The 23,100-nt window shown below is 41.3% G+C and overlaps 1 protein-coding gene across 2 annotated transcripts in view; it reads right to left on the minus strand.

The window, feature by feature from the left end:
• Positions 1-21,864, minus strand: part of LRIG2 (leucine rich repeats and immunoglobulin like domains 2) — a 62,718-nt gene extending 40,854 nt beyond the window's left edge. For both annotated transcript variants that reach the window (XM_072997180.2, XM_020780593.3), the window contains exon 1: positions 21,524-21,864. In XM_072997180.2, coding sequence (XP_072853281.2) covers positions 21,524-21,735 — 212 coding nt within the window. In that variant the 5' untranslated portion in view covers positions 21,736-21,864. The remainder of the gene's footprint in view (positions 1-21,523) is intronic.
• Positions 21,865-23,100: the final 1,236 nt, after the last annotated feature.

Consider the following 23,100-nt stretch of genomic DNA (forward strand, 5'->3'; position numbering starts at 1 on the left):
AAAGGGTTGAGCTCTATCATACTTTAGCAGTGCCATATGAAAATTTACAACCTATTCCAAAATAAAAAAGTAGTCCAAGGGAAATTCAAAAAGCCTCACCAATTTCTTTCTGACAGCAGCCTCTAAACCCAGATTAATGGGTATAGTTGCCTGAAGGCAAACAGCTCTTTCCAGTTCAAACTGGCACAATCTGTTTCTAACATTAAAACTCAGCATCAGAAAGGTATCCCACTTGATGCACAGTATTTGATCATCATCTTCAGATTCAACATAAATGACTTTCTAACTACACAGTGCCAAGTCAGACACTGGTGCAGTTGCCACACAGATGCTATTTAAGTGCAAACAGGCAAGTAAGGTAATCTTACTAAGGAACAGTTTGTATTCCAAACAAATCTGAGAAAGCCTGTGACACAGCATTCATTACATGACCTGATTATTTACAAGAGGGCGACATAGAATTCTTTCTCTGGTTAGCTGTGTTTTCTTGACTCTGAGAGAGGGATGGGAACAACAGGCTTTGGACAGTAGAGCAGCATCACTTTTACCTACACAGGGATCTGGGTGTTACCATACTTAAAATCAGTTTCAGCTAACAACCAATTACACCTGCTGGCATCGTTTTCTCAAGACGAACTACCTGCCAGGAATCTGTTCACCATAACAATTCCTTTTTAAAAAATGCTTAGAAAATGTATTTGTTCACTATATTTTCTATTTTTAAGCATCTCAATGCTACATTTCAGAAGTTATATAGATTTCTGCTACTTTTAGGTTCTTGACCACTTAGAAATGACAGGAAGCAAAAACAAACAGCCATTAAATTATGAAGAGCTCAAAATGACTCTCTCCAAGCTGGGTAGCAAAAGGATAGCACTAGTCAATTTAAATGTGGTTGTACATACTGGGATAAAAACTGGTAATTTTTTGACATGATTTGACTATTTTGTCGCTTTTATCATTTTGATTACATCTTGATATTATTTGATTAATACTGCAAACTACCATGGGCATGTCAGATCCTGATGATTGCGTTGTTCCTTTCCTAAGGTTAGGAAAATTACTGTTCTGCTTTATGCCATTTAGCTCCTGCTGTATTTTAGCCCAGTCTAGAACTGGGCTTAAATTATTATTAAATTTTCAATGTACTGCAAAAGTAATGGGTTAAAGATCAACCATAAAAATCACAGATTCTGGTGTTTTTTTTTGGGGGGGGGAAGAGACATAAATAATGTAGGTGGTTCTTGAATGACTGGTCAAAACAAAAATCAAAAGCTTACAATAGCTAGGATTGATATTTCATGATTCCATCTCATGGTCTACTCACAATTCCCAAGCAATTCAGAAAGCTTTAGTGAAATAGTCAGCCTTAATACATTTTTCGCTGCAAAGAATGGTGAAGGTATCCCAGCATCTAATAAGGTTTTTAATGCAAAGATATCCCTAAAGCTCCTTATGGATGCACTGGATCAAAGGGATATACTGTAGTCTAATATTAATAACATTCAAGCTTGATTTCTTAGTGCTCTCGTGCTTTTCCCAAGATGCACACCCAAAGCAACTGTCTTGCTGGAAACTGGAAAATATGTTTTAGTAGTGAGGGGTTGGCTAGCAAGCCTGAAGTTCTAGCTTCGGATTTATATTTCTATAATGGTTGGCTCTTGGCTAACCATTGTACTTATCAGATGGCAGTTACACAAACTACTGTCCATTAGACAGACTTCACCTATCTACATGCACGAGGATTTGAATCTACCATCACCACAATAAAGCAAAAACTTTGGAATACCTCATTCCAAAATTGTTCTACTTCTGTAAGCGTGTCCTGCTTATGTCATTCCTGGGTATCCATTACAGGACTTCTTTCAGCTAGCTCCCTATTTGAGAAGTTGTACTTTTTACTTTACTTTACAGTACTTACGGTACTTTTATTAGCATCTTAAAAAGCAGAGACATCACCTTGCCAACGAAAGTCTGCATAGTCAAAGCTATGGTTTTTCCTGTTGTGATATATGGAAGTGAGAGCTGGGCCATAAAGAAAGCAGACCGCCGAAGAATTGATGCCTTTGAATTGTGGTGCTGGAGGAGGCTCTTGAGAATCCCCTGGACTGCAAGGAGAACAAACCTAGCAATTCTAAATGAAATCAACCCTGAGTGCTCACGGGAAGGACAGATCCTGAAGCTCAGGCTCCAGTACTTTGGCCATCTCATGAGAAGAGAAGTCTCCTTGGAAAAGACCATGATGTTAGGAAAGTGCAACGGCAAGAGGAGAAGGGGACAACCGAGGATGAGATGGCTGGACAGTGTCTGCGAAGCAACCAACATGAATTTGACACAACTCTGGGAGGCAGTGGAAGATAGGAGGGCCTGGCGTGCTGTGGTCCATGGGGTCACGAAGAGTCGGACACGACTAAACGGCGACGACTTTTATTAGACTTATACCCCGCCCCCCTAGACAAAATCTACTCGGGGCGGCTTACATACTGTAGATAAAAGATAACAAGAGACATACATAATAAAATCCTAAAAATTATTTCTATATACAGAAATTCTACAGAATTCTATTTACAGAATTTTTTTTTTGAAGTTGTGCATACCTAAATATTGTTTTACCTTTATTTTAGACTGTGTTCAAGTTTTGTTTTCACAATAGTTAAGTGGTCATTATGGTGGCATTCAGTCTTCTGGTAACAGTCTGTGCATGTAATAATCAGAACTCTGAATTGTTGCATGCTTTTTTCTTTCACAGCCTGTATGATGGTGTTTGTCAGTCAATGATTGCTCCTTTATTGATCACCTGGCTGGTATGTCTAGTTCTAGTCTTTTTTTTTTTAAATTAACATATAGACAGCATCATTATCTGTGACTACATTTTTATCAGTTGAGATGGAATTGAGAGTATGGAGGGGATAGGAGAGCTGTATCAATATCCAAACTTATCAATTCTTGCAATAGGTATAGCTGATTCAACTGTCTTGTCAACCAGAGCTGTGAAATCTTGTAAGGGAAGACTGCAAAAAGGCTATTGTTGTAGTCAAAAAGAAAGAGAAATCTAGACAGATGACTAAAAGGGGACAGAAATGGGGTCAGAATTTTGAAAGCAACTTCTTGGTGACTATCACATCAAGATAATTGAATTTTAATTTAATTGAATTTTAATTAAAATTGAATTTTAATTTAATTGTAAGCCGCCCAGAGACCTTTGGGTAGAGTGGGCGGCATATAAGTCAAATAAATAAATAAATAAATAAATAAATAAATAAATAAATAAATAAATAAATAAATAAATAAATAAATAAATAAATAAATAAATAAATAAATAAATAAATAAAGATAGATACATAGACAGATAGACAGATAGACAGATAGACAGACAGATAGACAGATAAGACAAAGAGAATTATTACAATGATGAGTGGAAAGAAATAAGAACAAGAGAAGAAGAATAAGATATATTTTCCAGAAGATGCAAGAAATCAACGGGAAAATTAAATCTAGACTAGGAATGCTAGGGGAACATACTATCCTACTAGGATTAAAATAAAGACAAGCTGGAAACAATATACTGAAGAACTATTCAGAGGAGATAAAAGGATGACATATTTCCTTGAAGAAGAATCTAGTGATGAAGAACCTTTCATTTTAGAAAGGGAAATGCAAATTACCCTGAAAGTACTTGGAAGAAATAATTAGCTAAGAGTAGATAAGATACCAATAGAACTATTTCAGCACCAGAGACTAAATCCCTCAAAATCCTTAAAAGAATATGCCAATGAATATGGAAAGTAGAAGAAAGAGTCATAGACTAGAAGCAAAAGTTCAATATATATGCCAACCCCCAAGAAAGGAGATGTTAAGGAGTGCAATAACTATAGCACCACTGCACTCATTTCTCAATCAAGTAAAGTGATCCTTAAGATATTGCAAAAGAGAATTTTAACTTACAGCAGTAAAAAGGGCAGCTATGGCGTTAAAAGAAAAGTTCTTGAAGTGTAAAGATGTAGTACTGGAAAACAAGGTCAAGGCCATCCACAGCACTGTATTTCTGATGGCTACTGACATTCTTCTATTTTGGAACTTTTTTTGTATTTCAAGATTTCACTTTTCATTTGTTGAAAGGAGTGCCTTACTGCAACAGATGTTACGATTTGTTCTAATCTCTTTGAAGCCTACTACCAGGACTGAAGCTTTGGTTATACAAGTGTTTAAGACATAGCTAACTCAGACATTAAGAGAAAGCTAACCCTCAGCAAGTTAGATACCCCCAACCTTGCATCTATCTTGCTACAGTGGTGCCTCGCTAGACTATTGCCTCATGGGATGAAAAACCCGCAAGACGATTGGTTTTTGCAATCACTATGGTGCCTCGCAAGACTTTTTTCTATGAACGTACTTTGCAAAAAGTTTTTTTTTGAGACCGATGCTTTGCAAGACTTTTTTTTTGAGACTGATGCATAGGGAACCTCGCAATATGATTTTTTTTCACAAGACGACGATTTTCACGGAACGAATTAAAATCGTCTTGCGAGGCACCACTGTATTTTGCCATGAATAACATTTCAGCCCTAAACAAAGGGCTGTAGCTTGCTTCAATACTAGGGCCAAAATCCTATTGGTATTCACTAAGGAATGTAACGCTTGCCATTCCTAACTGTGGGTAACTGAAGAGGGCCATATTTTTGTCACATGCACAACTGCACATCCCAACACCTCTTCATTTAGCCAGGGCAAACCTATGAAAACACCAATAAGATTCTGGCTTATATGAAATGAAACTCTCAACAAAATCCCTTGAGCTTGTTTTCTGAGAGCTTAGAACTAAAGAGGAGACCACTCAAAGCCAAAGACAGCACGCTTGACCTAGGTCACCTATGAGATATTTGGTTACTAATTTTTGCCTTTGAAAACCCAATATGTACCATTCAACTGTAAGATAGATTGACTCAATAAAGGATGCACTGGCCTTGAGTTTGCAAGAGCTGTACAGAACTGTTAACAATAGGACACTATGTGAGTCACTCACTCCTAGGGTTAATATAAGCAACCTGTGTGCACATAAACAAATAATGAAAAAATACTACAAATATCCTACTAAGTAAATGTATGAAGTGGGTACTAAACACATCCCCCGTTGTCAGTTCTGTCAACAGTTTAAAGAGAGAAGACTCTTCTATTCATGGAGGCTCTCAACACAATTTGGAATCCTTGAAAAATGAGTGAATGGAGATCATTCTTGAACAAAAAAAGTTCTCCTCTTCTGATGGCCACCATCCACATGTTGGGAAACAGTTCAAGGGCGTGGGGCTAGTTTAGCAGGCTGCCCACACCTAACACACAGCATGAAATATTCCTCAACCACAAGGAACATATTTATATTATTGTTTACAGAACTTATGAAATTGCTTAACTGTGCAGAGCATGAGAATCCAAGCTTCTGCCAAGCTATATGCACAACCCTTCATCTACTTGGACAGAAGTGTTTTGAGACTCAAAAAATATGTCCTCATTATTCAAGTCAATGAAAGCTCTCTCTTTTGTTTTCCTGCCAAACACCTCACTTATGGGGAAATAATTTTCCTAAGCTTAAACTCGCATGAGCACTAAAGGAGATGTGAAAACTTTTCTCAGTATCATAAAAGAGTAAATGGTGGGGCGTTATTTGTGTTCTAAAATAATGCTACACCCATCTCTGTATGGCTTTTTCACTGCATGTCACAAAAGAACAAGCACACTGTAGGTTGTGCATCATCTAGTTAGCACACTGTAAATGAAAAGGAATTCAAGCTTTATATCAAGAACATAATAATGTAAGTCAATGAAACATTAACAGGAATCCTGTTTTGCTTTTATGCTGGGATAACACACTTGGTGTAAATCTCAGTGATGAAGCCAGTTGCTTACAACTGAAGGGAAATGTAAATATCTGAGAGAAATATAAATACAGGGAGGCAAGAGATATATATATGCAACTTCACACACTGCCATGCCACATACACCAGATAACAACAACTCTAATACCAGGGAGCATCCGGCATCACATAGCAGCAGCAACAAAAGTGGCAGCAGATAAGGATAAGATGGATTTTTCTCCACAGTTTCCAACTGATTTGGATGGGTGAGCATTTAGAAGAATTTTCTGTCATTATCATATGCTGAAAGGCTAAAGGCTGCCCAACACTACCACTTTTCGTTTTATAATTATGTACTTTTGAGTTATATTTTCTGCTTTTGCATTGTGCCTTTTTAAGACTATAAGCTCTTGCATTTTTAGAATGTACAGTCAACCCTCGACTTACAAACTTAAGTTTGTAAGTCGAATCAAATTTTCCCATAGGAATGCACTGAAACCAATTAATCCGTTCCGGCTGTTTTTGGTTCTTAGGTCGAGGGGCAGTTTGTAAGTCGAAGCATCCGTTCCCATATGAAGTAATGCAAAGCCGGTTAATCCGTTCCTACCACTAGGGGCAGAATTTTTTCCTTTTTTCCCTTTTAACCTAAGATGACAGAACACCTTTAAAAGCACCTTTTCAGCCAAGACAAACATGTGAAAGTTCAAATTCCGCGCTTTCCCCGCCTCCCAAACGTTTTTTTCCGTTCGTAACTTGAATCAAAGTTCGCAGGTCGAAGCTATACAGGTATTTTCCTATTAGAGTGGTTTGTAACTCAAAATCTTCATAACTGTGGTCGTTCGTAAGTCGAGGGTTGACTGTAATCAGCGTATTATTTTTGGTGTTTCTAGTATTTTGGATTGAAATCTGACTTAAGTATTTTAAAGCATTTGTACCTACATTTTCCCCACAGCTGTAAGAATTTGGATGTTTTCAACAATTATGAAGTATTTTTGTACATATGGAATATAGAAACAATGCATATTTATTTATTTATTTATTTATTTATTTATTTATTTATTTATTTGTTTGTTTGATTGATTTCTACCCCGCCCATGTGGTCTAAAAGACCACTCTAGGCGGCTTCCAATATAGTAAAAACAGTGAAATACAAAAACCAAAAAATTACATAAATCATATTGTAATAAACAGAATACAACAATAGAAAATACATAAGGAGAAAATAAACAGAAAAGTCAGATATTAACTGACTCAGGGAAGGCCTGAATGTATAACCATGTTTTTAATTGACTTTTAAAAGTGCCCAAAGTGGGGATATAAATAAAATGTATATGTACAGATGAATAAAACTTGTAGAATCAGACAAACTGATGTTACATGGAATCATTACAACAATGAAAAGACCATGATATCCAGATGAATTTTTGATATGATTCAAAATTACTGTCTGTTTTTAATCCGGAGCTAATGCTAATTGGGATAAATGCCAACTGTGATGAACACAGGTTTCTGATTTTTTTCCCCTAGAGTCTATAAAATTCTATAGGGCTCCAAGGAGGATGTTCAGGCTTCAAACTCTGTAACCTGAGAGTTTTATTTTCATGTTTGAAATCCTAAAATTTGCCATTTTTCTTCTCCATTTTCTACAATCTCTTCTTCTCCTCCTTCTTCTCCTTCTCCTTCTCCTTCTTCTTAGGAAGGAAGGAAGGAAGGAGAGAGGGAGAGAGAAGAGAAAGGCCTGCATCTAATGCTTTGACTGCATGATCTCAAGTTCTTACTCAATAGAAAGTATACTTTCATTTAAAATCAATTATGTCACATCATCATCAAGGAAATCACATGACAGGAAATGCACCACAAATCTCTAAAATTCAAAAAATATGAACATAAAGAGCACTCCCTACTGTTAGTCCTACTATTTAGTCCAGTATCCTATTTTCCCACACAGACCAACTTCAATTCTCTGCAACGCATACATATAAAGCAACAACAGCCTTCTCCTAACCTTACTCCCAACACCTGGCATTCAGTGGTAACACATCTGTCAGCCAGGAGGTTGCATACAGCAAACATTCTTTGGCACCCTTCCTTTAGTACATAATCATGGTAAATTGCACATCTGAATAAATAAAATAAGACTTTATACAGTTTAAAGCCTTGGGCAATGAAGACCACAGGACTCTGAACTTCTGCTAGTTTCTAACTTCCCTTTTTATTCTTCATTGCCACTGAAAAGAATTTCAAGATGGTTCTATTCAGGGACCCCTAAAATCTCAAACACATTGAAATACGTCTCAGTCTCAAAACACTGCACAGGGCAAACTGCACAGGAAGGCTTCTATGTGCAGCTTTCCCACACACCACACATAGGAACAAGTGAGCCCTGAAAGTACTTCCAGTCTCCTCTACCAGTCACTGATCCCTATTCCCCAGGCTCTTCCTCTAAATTTGCTTTTTTCTTCAACAGGAAGGCAAGATCATATAGCAGCCAGCATACCCAGCTCTAGAAAACACAGTAATCCATCTGTGGCTGCTACCAGTTTTGGTATGCTCTAACAGACCTCTTGGCCCCAACTTAGTTATGCTTCCTGAGAAGAAAGAAAAGTTGCTGTTGTGGCTACGTGGAATGGTTAAGTGAAAAGAATAAGATGCTGTTGCAGCAAGATTTATGGTTGGTGCTTGATGGTTGTGACAGGCAGTACTATCACACCTTGACACTCAGTCCCAGAAATGATATTTAAGGATGAAGGGAAAATCCAAAGAGGCCCTTGAAAGCTAAAAGGGTTAGGGTCTTCTTCCATTACTTCTCCTATACATTTTCTAAGCATTTAACCCATATGTTTTAATGCTTAAGAACACCTAAGAAAACATTGAGCAAAATGAGAATTTTTTCCATTAAAGACTGTTATTTTTAAAGGGACCTAAGTGGAAAATCACTTGGTGACAGCCTAGGACTCAGGAGACGCAGGTCTGAATCTCTGTTTAGCCATGGAAACTCACTAGGTGTGGGAGACACCGGTAAAACTGCTCCTTAAACATCTGATTTATCTTGAAAACCCTATTAGGGTCACTGCAAGTCAGTTCTGTTGGTGTTTCTTTTATTCCACTGTGTGGTTATGTGGGGAGGGGGACTGTGCTTAGTGATACAGCACATGGTTTGCATACAGATGATCCCATGTTCAACTCTTGGCTTCTCTAGATATCATCGGGCAGTATTACACCAATCAGAGTATACGCACAGTTGCGCCAGCCTCTCCCAACCAAACCAGATGTAATCAGAAGGTTAACAGAACTATAATCCACGAGGGTTTCTGGAGATTCTGAAGGGATCCTATGGACCATCAAATCCAGCCCATCAAGGAGGCACAGTGGGAATCAAATTTCCAAACTCTGGATCCACTAATTACCTATAATAAGGCAATTTCATATGACAGCCTAAAATTCTGTACAGTAAAGGAAGTGAGAGAAAAGGGCTTGATGGTGTGGCTCTTCCTGCATTTTTTGCTGCAGGCCAATTACTGAGTAAACACATGGAGAAGAGGGAGGGAAGAACCACCTCCCTTTTGAATTAAGTAAGTGCAAAATTATAAGATGCCTGTGGTGTTCATGGCCATAGCTAGCATAAAGAATATCTTAAAACTTAATTGAAACTTATTCAGGTGATTCTTAATGGACAAGACAGCAGTTGTAAGAATTACTTAGTCTCAAGGTGAGTTCAGTCCCACACCACTGGTACATTTTTAGGATTCTTGCCCATCTCCACCCCATTTCTGTTAATTAATTTGGATGAGTTAACACAGGTGCCAAATCTCACTGATGTTTACAGCACTGTGATCAAAACCTTTGTGAATTTGTTTTTATTTCTTTTCCGAATTGTTTCCATTTTTAAAACAAAACCATTCAACCTGATTAAAACTATGTACAGTACAAATATCCGTATATGTATTTGGAAATTTCAGTTTTGAATTAATTCTGCTATATGAATGCTACAAATACCACGCGGAGAAACTATCTTCTACTTAGTCAGGGCACGATCCATTTAACTTAGTATCGTTTATTCTGACTCTTCAGCATTTTCAGGCAGCAGTTTTTTCACTCCTATCTGCAGATGCCAGGGACTGCACATGAGCATTTTCTGCATTAAAAGAACATGCTTCACAGCTGAACTATGTATGTCTGCTTCACTTCACTTACCTTGGGGAAAATCCCAAAGAAAAGTGCTGGAAAAGGATCACAGATCCACTTTGATCAGTAACATGTTTCCAAAATCACTGGCTAAGGAACCACACACCAGGGGACAAATACAAATGATTTCCCCCTTGCAACTCACTGGCATTTCACACAGTGAAATCTTGCAGCTCTGATCCTGAAAGTTCAATTTTAATTACCATGGCTCGACAGATCCTGAATATGTTCAATACCCTTTTTAAAAGTTACTTAAGTTAATAATTACCACATCTGCCTAGCTCAAACCACTATCCCTGCTTTTGGGAACGTTTCACACAGATCTTGATTAAACATTTTACTTACTTCCAGACTGGATTACTCTTGAGGTACTTCAAGCTGAGCAACCTTTTTGCCAAAGATTTCACTAAGTCCAAAATGCAGCAATGCACTTACTAGAGATGAGCATGAACTGTTGCTTTGGTGGTTCATCCCAGTTAGTTTACCACCACAACAGGTATTTGGCGGTTCGGCATCTCATTCTCTCCAGCGAGTGCCCATTCAGAGGCAATATCCTGGTTTCTCTGTCCTGCCTCCTCTGGGTGTGGCCTCTGAGCGGGTGCCCACCGGAGGGGGTGGAGTACCAAACTGTTGAATACCTGTTGCAATGGTAAATGAACCAGGCTGAATTGCCGAACTGGCTGTTCATGCCCATCTCTAGTGCCTATCCTATAGGCATCCTTCAGTCTTGAGACTATGGTAATGTGCTCTGAATAGATGACTTGGAACAGTGTCTAGTGTGGCTGAGAAGGCCAATTCGAGAGTGTCAATCCCTTCCACACTGAAGACAAATACAATATGTCCCCTGCCCAGCTCTCTGATTTTGCTGGTTTTGGGGTTACCTCTTTGCCTCGGCCTGCTGAAAAAGTGTCTCTTCAAATGGGGAGAGGCCATGCTGTACGGCCTGCCTCCAGGCTGAACGTTCAGGTGTCAAGGTTTCCCATCTGTTCAGGTCCATTCCTAAGGCCTTCAGATCCCACTTGCAGATATCCTTGTATCACAGCTGTGGTCTCCCTCTGGGACACTTTTCCTGCACTAATTCTCCATAAAGGAGATCTTTTAGAATCCAGCCGTCAGCCATTCTCATGACATGCCCATTCGCCAACGTAGACATCGCTGTTTCAGTAATGTATATGTGCTAAAAATTCCAGCTCGTTCTAGGACTACTCTATTTGGAACTTTGTCCTGCCAGGTGATACCAAAAATGCATCAGAGACAACACATATGGAATGTGTTGTCCTCTCCTGCTATGCACAAAGGGACCAGGACTCACTGCAGTACAGGAGTGTGTTCAGGACACAGGCTCTATAGACCTGGATCTTAGTACAGGCTGTCAGCTTCTTATTAACCCATACTCTCTTTGTGAGTCTAGAGAACATCTAGAGAGAGAATGTTAGAGATCACTGAGCCAAGGTACACAAAATCATGAACAACCTCCAATTCTTGTGCAGAGGGTAATAGAGGGAGGTCAGTCCACGCCCTGGCCCATGACTTGTGTTTTCTTCAGGCTACTTGTTAATCCAAATTTTGGCATGCCTTACTAAAATGATTCATTTGTTGTTGCAGCTCTTCAGCAGAACAACAGCTGTATCACTGGCAAAGAGGAAGTCCCGCATGTATTTCAGCTGGACTTTGGTCTTCATTCTCAATCTAGAGAGATTAAATAGCTTTCCATCTGATCTAGTACAGAAATAGATACCTTCTGTTGCAGTTCCAAAAGCATGATTTAGCATGACAGCAAAAAAGATTCCAGAGTCCGTGCAAGGACACAGCCCTGTTTCACTCCACTTTGAATGTCAAAGGGATCTGTTGTTGAGCCATCAAAAATTACAGTGCCCTTCATTTCCTCATGAAAGGACCTGATGATGTTAAGGAGTCAAGGTGGGCACCCAATCTTGGGAAGTATTTTAAGAAGGCTGTCCCTGCTAACCAATCAAAGGCCTTTGTAAGATCTATGAAGGCCACAAAGAGTGGCTGTTGTTTTTCCCTGCATTTCTCCTGCAACTCTCTGAGGGGGAATACCATGTCAGTGGTGGATCTATTAGCTCGAAATCCACACTGTGATTCTGGATAGACTCTGTCTGCAAGCACCTGGAGCCTCTTCAGCACAACACAGGCAAGCAGCTTCCCTACAACCTGAGAAGAGTGATGCCATGGTAGTTATTGCAGTCACCCCTGTCGCCTTTGTTCTTGTACAATGTGACAATGTTAGCATACTTCATGTCCTGTGGTACTCTATCTTCCCTCCAGCAAAGACAAAAGATTTTATACAGCTCAGTGGTGATTATCTCTTTACAGCATTTCAGCACTTCAACAGGGATGTTATCCTTCTAAGGTGCCTTGCCGGAGGTGAGGGAATCCAAGGACACTTTTACTTCTGTTAAAGTTGGTTCGCTGTCCAACTCTTCCAAGACAGGCAGGCATTCTATGTTATTTAGTGCCTCTTTGTTTACTACATTTGGTTCCCATTGTCCAGGTGCATTTGCACTAGCCAGGCCTGGAAGAGTTTCCTGAAGCGCTTTGGCAAATTCCTACACTTTTCTCTGATCGCGAGTCTTGCTGATGTCAATACATGGTCTTCCTTCCTTTTTCATGGGATACAATCTCTTTATTGCAGTTTGACTCTACTACACACCAAGGAGTGATCAGTATGGCAATCAGCACCCTGATAACTGTGTCTGATTGTAATACGTACTAGGAAGGCTAGAGTGTCTAATGAGGATCAAATTGAGCTGATGAAAATGCTCTGATGGTGGATGTATCCAAGAGACTCTGTGTCAAAGCTTTGTATTAAAGAACGTGTTGCTGACACAAAGACTATATTAACAGCAAAACTCCAGCAAGCATTGGCCATTTTCGTTCATCTTCCTAAAGCCAAAATAGCCTACACAAGTGGGCCAGGAATTGTGATCAGCACCAACTCTAGCGTTAAAGTCTCTGAGAATGAACAGTGGCTCTCTCTCCCAGATTTTTTTGCCAGATCATCATAGAATTTGTATTTGTCTTCTGTTGTAGATGACAGTGCTGGTACATATGAACTAATGAGGGTGACCAGTCCTGCTAATGAGTGGAGATGCAGAGACAGGATTATTTCACTCCCCGCAGTAGGTGGAACAATAGATTTCAGCAGAGTATTTCTAACCGTAAAGCCAACACCGTATTTCCTGGTCTCATTCAATAGTTTTCCCTGCCGGAAGAATGAGATTTTTTTTTCTTTGACAGAGCCCAAGTCTGACAATCTCGTCTCTTGCAGGGCAACAATGTCCACATGCAGTCTACTCAGTTCCATGTCGATGACAGCTGTCCTGCATGCGTCACCTATTTCCTGCAGGTTATCAGCAAAGCCAGGGGTCATTGTCCAAACCTTCCAGATGCCCAACTTTAGGGCAGAAGTTTTCTTATCATTGGTGCAGGGTTATCAAGCTTTCACCCTAAACCCCACGGACCCCGTGAGGTTAACAGACCGTAGCGAGGCAGCACCTTACTGGTTGGTGGCTGCCCAGCTTAAGGCGGTCGGTAGCTACCTAGAGAGGTGCAATGACCTCTCCCACTGTCGGAAGTAGCTCCTGGCGTCATGCTCTACAGCAATCGAGGAAAGACTTATAACCGGTAACTGCTACTTCCCATGTTATTTTGTCACTGAATGTGAAGCTGGAGTATCCTATCCAGAGCACGAGGTCTGGATAAAAAAAATAGTACCTATTCCTTGCAGAAAAGTGCTGCTTTTTTCCCTGATGTCGTCAGGGTCCTGATACAAGTGGACACGTTTTAAACACATAAATAAAGCATGTTTAGGCTGTCGTCCTTATTTCTAAAAAGACTGCACTTTCTGAAAACTAGAGGGATATGATCCACCTTAAAAATAGGCTTCCTTGTTTCCTACATGCTATATTTATATACAAATATTTTTCTTCTGTTGAAATTCGGTGGCATGCAATGAGGAAGCAATGCTCCCGGTCTACTCCAAGAGTCTCCACATTCCTAAGATTATTTATATACAAAAATTTAAATACAATTTTTAAGAGCCCTTTGGGTAGAGTGGGCGGCATATAAATTAAATAAAACAAACAAACAAACAAACAAACAAACAACAAACAAACAAATAAATAAATAAATGAAACTTATATGAAAAGCAAAAAAAGTCAGGGCAGTATCTTCCAATAAAATGTACAGTGGACCCTTGACTTACAGACGGCTCGACTTACAGACTTTTCAAGTTACAGACTTCTCTGGCTGCAAAATTTAGGTTGGACTTGCAGTCGGAGAATCGACCTACAGACGAGAAAAAAACTAAAATGGAACAAAAACGGAACAAAAATGGCTGGTTACGGATTAATCGGTTTTCAATGCATTGTAGGTCAATGGAGAATCGGCCTACAGACTTTTCGACCTGCAGCCACTGTTCCAATACGGATTAATTCCATAAGTAGAGGGTCCACTGTATTAAAAGCTGCTTTAAAAGGAAGGTCTTTGCTGTCTAAATGACAGCAGGGAGATATTCAACCTTGGTCTCCTTGTGGAGTGCACTCTACAACCTGGGAACACAAATTGAAAAAGCCTTCTCTCACATTCTAAGCAAACATGCCTGTGAAACTGGCTGGCAAGACTGGCCTCCTCTGAAGATCTTAAAACCTGGGCGGGTCCATATAAGAAGATACAGGCTTTTAGCTAGCCTAGACTCAGCCTGTACAGGGCTTTATAGGTCATAACCATCACTTCAAATTCAGTCCCACAAACAGACTAGCAGCCAGTCAAAGGGATGCAGTATGGAAGTTATGTGCTCCCTATAAAGAGCCCATCTTAGTGTTGGTGACAGTGTTTTGAACCAAATGAAATTCCTCAGTACTCTTCAATTACCATATTTTTCCGTGTATAAGATGATACTTTTTTCTAAAATCTTTAGACTAAAAATTGAGGGTCATCTTATACACGGAAGTAAGCTGAGGCGAGAACAAAAACAAGTGGAGGGGAAAGCAGGGATCAAAGCGCTGTAGGATCGCTTTGATCCCTGCATTCCTCTCCACTTGCTAAGTCCCATGGGACTTAGCAAAAGGAGAGGGAAAAGGATCAAAGCAATCCCATGGCTGCACAAGGGGGAAAGGGATCAAAGCAATTGTGTAGCCATGGGATTACTTTGATCTCTTCCCGCGGGGCTTAGAAGGGAGAAAGCAGGGATCAACCCGAACCTGCAGCACACTGATCCCTTTCCCCCTCCACTTCTAAGCCCCAGTTAGATTTCTTAATTTTGGGTTAGAAAAGTGGGAGGGTTTTCTTATACATGGGTGTGCCTTATACACGGAAAAATATGGTACGCTGTAGCAATTCAGATAAAATAACATTAAGGCATTTGCCACTATAGCTAGATCAGATATCTCAAGGGAACAGGCACAGGTGGCGCATTAGCTTGAAGTGGGCTAATTTACTACTGGTCACAGCAAAAACACTGGCACCCAGGCTCAGGGCTCAACCCAGGAGCACACCCAAGCTTTGAACCTCAGTTTTCAGAGGATATGTAGCCTCATCAAAGATAGCCTAAATCCGTACTCCCTCATCTGCCTTTGGGAAGATTGGGAGCACCTCTGTATTTTATGGATTAAGCTTCCATTTGTCTGCCCTCATCTGGTCCATCACTGACATCAGGAACTGGTCTACAATGAAAAGTGTTTCCTTAGTTTGTTGGGAAGGAGTTTGGTACAGGGCTGACACCCCAAAACTCCACAAAACCTCTCCCAGAGGTTTCATACATATGTTGAACAATAAAGGGAAAAGAACAGGACTGTGAGTCAGCAGTCAGGGTGTTTTATAGGATTCTTCCAGCATCACCTTCTGACCTCACACCTCTAGAAAACAACAGAGGTACTTGATAGCAACACCTGCAAGTCCCATCTCAGACAGACAACCCAGAAGAATACCATGTCCACAGCCACTTCAGACTCCTTACAATTAAAATCAACAACCCTAATTTAATTACCGGGATGGGGGGAAATGAGAGCCCAAGCTGCTTCCCTCCCTTTCATGTAAAAAGTGCCCACTGAGCCCCAACCTACCTTCCCATTCAACCAGACACCTGTGACTGCTAAGTTTTACCTCATGAATATATTTTACTTAGAAGTGCTTGGTACATGATTTGGTACCTAGTCAGAAACAGGAAACAGTACAAAAACATACAATACAACTAATATTAACTAGGCCACAGATTAATCTCATGCATGTCCAAAGAATGAGAACTGACTTGTTTTAAAGTGACTGGTACAGCATCTCTGATCACAAGCATGTAGGGAAGTACAGCATGCCATCACCTATCAAACCATAAAGTAAAGCTGATGTATAACCAAAAGGCATATTTGTGACAAGTGTAACTAATAAACACCTTTTTATGTTAACAAAATAAAATATAAAGCATCTATATTGCAACTTATTTATTTCCGCTTCTATCAATCTTTGGTAAAGCTGAATAAAAGCTTTCAGTGACATATCCAAACCTATACACAATTCCCCCCGCCCCCATGTAACATGGATAAAAAGCAGAATAATTTAATCACTGAACACTGGTGTGGTCTGATGCCTACATGTATTCAAGACAGGGTGAATCTGATGTAAATTTGATCACGACTTTTTTTTAAATGGATTTTTTGGATGATTTAAATTAAAAAAATTAAAATTTAAAAAAGTAATTCATCTAAAATTTCAGAGATATTTCTGCTTACTTTCTGATAAAATCACCATCTAAATACAAGTACTGTACTGTCCTTCGGTGTATGAAATCATATGCAGTCTCATCTTCGCAGACTTTATTTGGAAATACTGCTTTGTTCAATGAGACTTACCTCTAAATATGCACAGGACATGAACCTCAGTGTCACATGCAGAATGTCAGTTCAAATGATAAGTGTCTGACTAGTTCAATAGGACCACCACCTCATTTTGTTTAAATATCAGACTATATGTTTTACTGTTCCTTTTCTAGAAGCAGCAGTCTCAAATCATTCATTTTCTCCCAGAGATTGTTTGGTATACAGTCTTACTCAAGAGACCAAAGTCACAAATTTATTTCACAATTTAGAAAGTTAAATGCCACATGACATGATTCCCTTATCTTGATTAAATAAAACCGCACAGCATTTTCTGAGAGTGAGAACCACAAGCGATGATGACACTTCCTCAAAGTTTTAAAAGCAAAAGTCATTTCCCCAAATTAAACTTAAAGAGCAGTAAGCAGCTGTTAAACAGATTTGACCAATCATGCAAACAGCAGAAAATCTCTTCCATACTGTGCACTTCTGGCAGCAATCATACACACACTTAGGACGTAATCCTAACTGGCCAAGATGGCTGAGGGCTTGCTCAGCTGACACTAGGCCAGTTGTGTGTGTGTGTGTGTGTGTGTGTGTGTGTGTGTGTGTGTGTGTGTGTGTGTGTGTGTGTGTGTGTGTGTGTGTGTGTGTGTGTGTGTGTGTGTGTGAGGGCTTGCTCAGCTGACACTAGGCCAGTTGATGCGTGTGTGTGTGTGTGTGTGTGTGTGTGTGAGAGAGAGAGAGAGAGAGAGAGAGAGAGAGAGAGAGAGAATCTTCTGACAACTGATCTCAGTTGAGCCATGAGAACTGTGCAGGCAGATCTGAAATCAGTCAAGACAAGAGGGGCTTTGTCAACTGAAGAATAGTCTGCCCATTCCAAACCCACTATTGTTCGTGTTATATTTACATTTGGACTACAGTGTTACCTGGGAGCAAATGCCACCGACATACCTGAGACTTCTTTCACATAAACCTAAGTACAGAGTGCAAAAATTTCATTGCAGAAGTACTGATATTCTGTCCAGTCTTTTCTCACACCCCTAGTTTACAACAATGGGATGGGGTTGCTTACAGGGTCAGTCACCTCATGACACCGAAGCAAGGATCCTGGAGAAGAGCTGGTACACCCACAGTGATGTGAAGGCACGTGGCATATCATCAGCCAGAATCCAGACAGAGTCTGCTTCCCTGCACCTACCTTTGTTGGGGGTCTGGTCTCTGTTCTGACTTCACACATTGTTACCCTCTAAAAGCAGCTGGGGTTCTGGTGTTTTGCTCTCTCCTTTGGCTACCCTCAACTGAACCATGATCCCAGTTTTTTAAGTAGTCCCTCTTGCTCTGAGATTTGGGGGTCTTTCTTCTCCTCCTCCTCAGCATTACATACATTGTCCATATCCTCTGGGGCATCACCCAGGCTCCTCCCTTCTCCTTCTTTGAAGCCTCTCTCTCTCTCCTCTTGTCCTTCTACCTCCATCAATCTCCTCCAGGGTTTTTATATCTTCCACCCCAAGGTTTCTCTTTTCTCCTGTAGAGGTGCCATTCTCCTGAACAAAAGTGACATCTCATCCATCTGGCTCTCCACATCCTGGGCATGTCATATCTTGACTAAATGGGGAAATTTAAGCAGTAAGTCCAATAAGCCACCAGATGTAAGAGATCTGTGACATTTTTATATATGAAAAATATACATTTGAGTTTGTATATATTTGAGCTTTGCATAGAAATGTCACAGACTATTATTTACAGTTTTCTTTCTTTGTACTCCTGTGTGTATACATAATCTGCCAACTGAGGATAACATAGTAAGGCATTGTGACAAAGCAAACATGCTTATGCCAGAATAAATCTGTTAAACTGCCACAGTACTTTCCCATAAATATTAGAGGGTTACTTTAGTCCACTCTCTGCTTACTTGAGCATGCTTAAGGGCTCAACAAAAAGCACACTTCCCTAACTTCAGTAATAGTAATTGTGTGCCATCATTTGTGTGACTTATAGCAAATCCTTTTCAGGGTTTTCTAGGTAGAGAGTACTCGGAAATGGTTTATGAGACCTTCTTCTGGAGATTCCCTGGGATGGTACAGCTTGGTCAAGGCCAAACAGGCTGGCTCTGTGATGCCCAGTGTAGAACTGAACTTCCAACCTCTGGCTCCACAGCCAGATACCTAACTCGCTGAGCTATACAGCTTGAATAATATCCTTAAGCTATTTAAAGTCATTTAATTGGCAACTACTTTTTTTAATGCCAGCAGAAGCAACATTACTAGAAAGCAGATTAAGTAGCTTCATAATAGAAGCATTTGGCATTAAACTTAAATATGAAAGGACAGATGCAGCCCTGGGCTCATGACCAACAACTAGAAGATATTATTAGAATCAGAATCAACAATTGCCAGTTTTCAGGAAAGAGTTCCAATAATGGGAAGTAACTTTCATGATACAAACACACAAATTCCACTTTTAAATAATAATAAAATACATGCATATAAACCTACATCACCTCTCTCTGTTGCATGTCTTTATATATAACTTGGTGACACTGCTTATTCTGTTAGCATGGGATTCCTTTAGCTATCAATAAGGCTTCCATGTCTCAATGTATAACATAAGTGAACATCCTAGAATCCTTCCCATGTAACACAAGGCCAAACATACCAATACTAAAGCCTCAAACTACTGTAGTTTAATATCTGTTTCCCTAAGCAGGAATTCTGGGAACTATAGTACTGCAAAGGATGCAAGAGATATTTTTACAGGGAATTTGCAGCATTAGCATCAAATTACAACTTCCAGGATTCTTTGGAGGACATCATGACAACCCAGACTGATATAGAACCTAACTGCAGAAGTTTGTAATGTAGGCATGCATTCTGAAATGAAACAGAAGCAATTTACTTCTAGGAAGAACTATTTCAAGGTCTATCATTCTGATCCAAAGGTTAAAAAGAGGGAGCTATTCAAAGCACTGGAGAAAGACACAAAAAATAACAACAAACAGTATATTGCTAGTGCTCAAGGCACTCTGTTAAACATTTTAAGGGAATAAAATAGATTATATATATATTTATTGTGTCTATTTCTGTGGATCTTTCTCCAATGCTTTGAATAGCATCTTCTTAACCTTTGGAGCAGAATGATAGACCTTGAAATAGCTCTACCTAGAAGAAAACTACTTCTGTTTCATTTCACGTTCCATGAGATAACTGACAAGACAAGAGCAAAAAAAGAGGTCAGTGCCACTTAGCAGAAAATGACACAACAGCTATCTAGTGCTTTTGGCTTCCTAGGAATAGTCTTACTGGACCAAACCAAAAGCCTATCTTGTATTGCCTTTTGCTCCCTCAGTAGTGAACACCTGCTTGTAGTCTCCAGCAGTATAGTCCTGTTACCTTCCCCATCCCCACTTTTGCAGCTCTAGCTATATTTTAAACACAGACCCCAAAATCAAATGTTCAAATCAATCTTAAAAACCAAAGGAACTATTTTTAAAAAAAATAGTTTGGGCTGCTTCTGAGAAGTTCATGAAAGATAGAGCCAGCTGGAACTCCTTTGGGAGGGGACTTCCACAACCAAAGGGATGCTACAGAGAAACGCCTGGGTCATATATATACCAGCTTAGTCTTTTAAAATGGCAAGCAAATTAAAACAGAGCTAAGGTTCTCAAATGCTAGGTTGCCACTTCCAGAAGAAGGTGGCCTTTCAGCTATCTTGGCCCAAAAGTGGACTCTGCAGATCAAAAACAACACTTTGATTTGTGTTTGAAAGCCAATACAGTAGTTGGCTTTGCTGGATATGTATACATAACTATGTATGACCTCTAAAGTGGTTGCTACACAACAGTCTGGCTGCCATCGTTTCCACCAGGTGTAGCTACCAAAAACTCTCCAAAAGCAAAAGCCACACAAAGCTTACTAGTTCAACCGCCATTGATCAAGCAAACATGACAGGACAAACGCCTCTTACCTACCCTAGTAGCTTTTGACACACAGTATGTAGTGAACACTGAGAGACACCTGTTAGTGTGGATGCTTAACCAGTATTGCACAACTCCGTAACTCTCAATTTCACTTTTTTTTTAAAGTTTGGTAAAGAGTCTCATTAAGGCCAGGTTCAGACAACGGATATCCATCCCCCCTTGCCTTCCTGCTGTCATTCTTACAGACCAACCCAAAGCCAACAATTTTTGCTCCCCCATCCAATGAAGATCCAGCACTTTCCATCACCTGAGCCACACAAACCTCCACTATTTGGCAAATACAAAGCCTACTGCGGATCTATAAGAACGTCAGCCACTTTTTTGAGTGTTTTGAGACCCTATGAGAGGAGCCACCGTCCGCCGCAACCCCGAGGCTCCGCACGATCCTCTCTCCTTGCCTTCCCTGCGACGTCGAGAGGCAAACCTCGCCACTGGCAGAAACCGTGGGAGAAAACACGCAAGCCTTGTTCAGACGACCAAGCCCACCCAATCCCCCACAAGGACCTTCGACGTATGATTCGGTCGTGACGCTCTTGCACTCGGGAGAGGCTGGAGCACCTGCCATGCCGGCGGAGCGGAGACCTGCACCACCACCACCACCACCACCACCCCCGCCAGGGAAAAACCCCATCCCGCTCAGGAGGGGGGAAAGGGCGCGACCGGCCAGGACCGCTACTCACAGGGCAGTGGTGCCGGGGGGCAAAGGCGAGAGCAGGCCCGGTTCCAAGCCGCGGCCGGGCAGACGGAGGCGGCTACAATCCAGCAGCCCTCGCCTGCACGAACAAGGCACGGCGGCGGCGCAGGGCTCCCCGGTCGCCTCCTGCGCAAGGACGAGGAGGAGGGAGAGGAGCGGGACTGGCGACCCCCGGGCCGGCACCGAGCACCGTCGCATCCTCCTTGCCTTCCTTCCTCCCTCACTCGCCTGCCCTGAAGGCCCACTCAGGCCGCGCGTCTCCGACCTCGGCCTCCTGCACTCCCCGCCCCCATGCCTTGCCTTGCCTTGCCTGCCTGGGCCCGGAGGGGGAGGAGCCTAGGAGAAGGCCCGGCCAGGGCCCCAGGCGCGTTCTGCGCACGCGCCCCGGCCCTGAGACGCCGACGCGAAGGGCGGTCGGAGGGGGCGGGTCCGGAGGCCAAGGGGGCGGGGCGAAACGTCCGCGGCACTTTGGGGGGGGAGGGGGGGTCGGGCATTTCGCAGCCCTGCTGTAAAGCGTGTTTATTTCTTAAATCTTGCTCCGGTTCATCCACAGTAGTGACAGCGGAGATGAAGCGTTCGATCCCGGGGGGGGGCGGGGACGGGATACATAACGCTGGTGTGTCCGACTAGCCTTGCGGTGCTTCGGAATGAAAGCGAGATCACCTTTAGAGTATTAGGCAGATTAAAGGAGCAGGGATCACTTCCCTTGTCCTTCCATGAGCACGATCAGTGGAATCCTATGGCTATTCGCGGGTGGGCGGCGGGGAGGGAGAGGAAAGTTTATTCACGTGCAAATTGTAAGGAATAAAATGAAGTTTAAAATAAGGCTGCAGTCCTACGCAGGTTTAATGGAAGTAATTTTTATCCTAAGGTAGCATGGCCAAAATCAGTGGTCAGAATTCTGTTGTTGTTTGTGTAAGGTTTGAGGAACTTGCTACAGCTAATTGATGAGATGCCCAAGAGTGTCCTGCCCCAGCGCCGGCTTCTTCACCCAGGTGTGCAACTAAGATTTGTGGATGCCAGGCTCAGCTGCAAGGCACACCACTTCCTTAATTAGCCAGAACAGGTTCTGCAGGCTTTATGTAAATACCCATAGGATTCTGACCAATAGAAGTTTCTTTTGAGAAAATTGGTGTACAATATAGGAAGCAGCAGAAGTACTATCTTAAGACCAAGATCATTCGCTGTCTTGAATTTGCAAATCATCAGGTAGGAGTGTGAAATCCCGACAGTCAAGAAAGATGACAGGGGAAAATGCTTTGTTTGAAATATGGTGCTGAAGGAGAGCTTTGCAGATACAGTACCTTGGAGTGCCAAAAAGACAAACAAGGGGGTCCTAGATCAAATCAAGCCTGAGCTATTTCTGGATGCAAATACTTATGCTGAAGCTGAGGCTGTCCTGCTTTGGGCACATCATAAGAAAGTGAGATTCTCTGGAAAAGATAATAATGCTTTCTCCTTTTTTGAATACAGTGAGTCGAGCAGAGATGTCCAGCACTCTGTCTTGCCCGGTGATTTTTGATTCCTTTCAGCCTGTTACGCCTGATACTGTGGCCAGGGCGC

This window comes from Pogona vitticeps, chromosome 4 (assembly GCF_051106095.1).
Source record: "Pogona vitticeps strain Pit_001003342236 chromosome 4, PviZW2.1, whole genome shotgun sequence".
In the NCBI taxonomy this organism is placed as follows: Eukaryota; Metazoa; Chordata; class Lepidosauria; order Squamata; family Agamidae; genus Pogona; species Pogona vitticeps.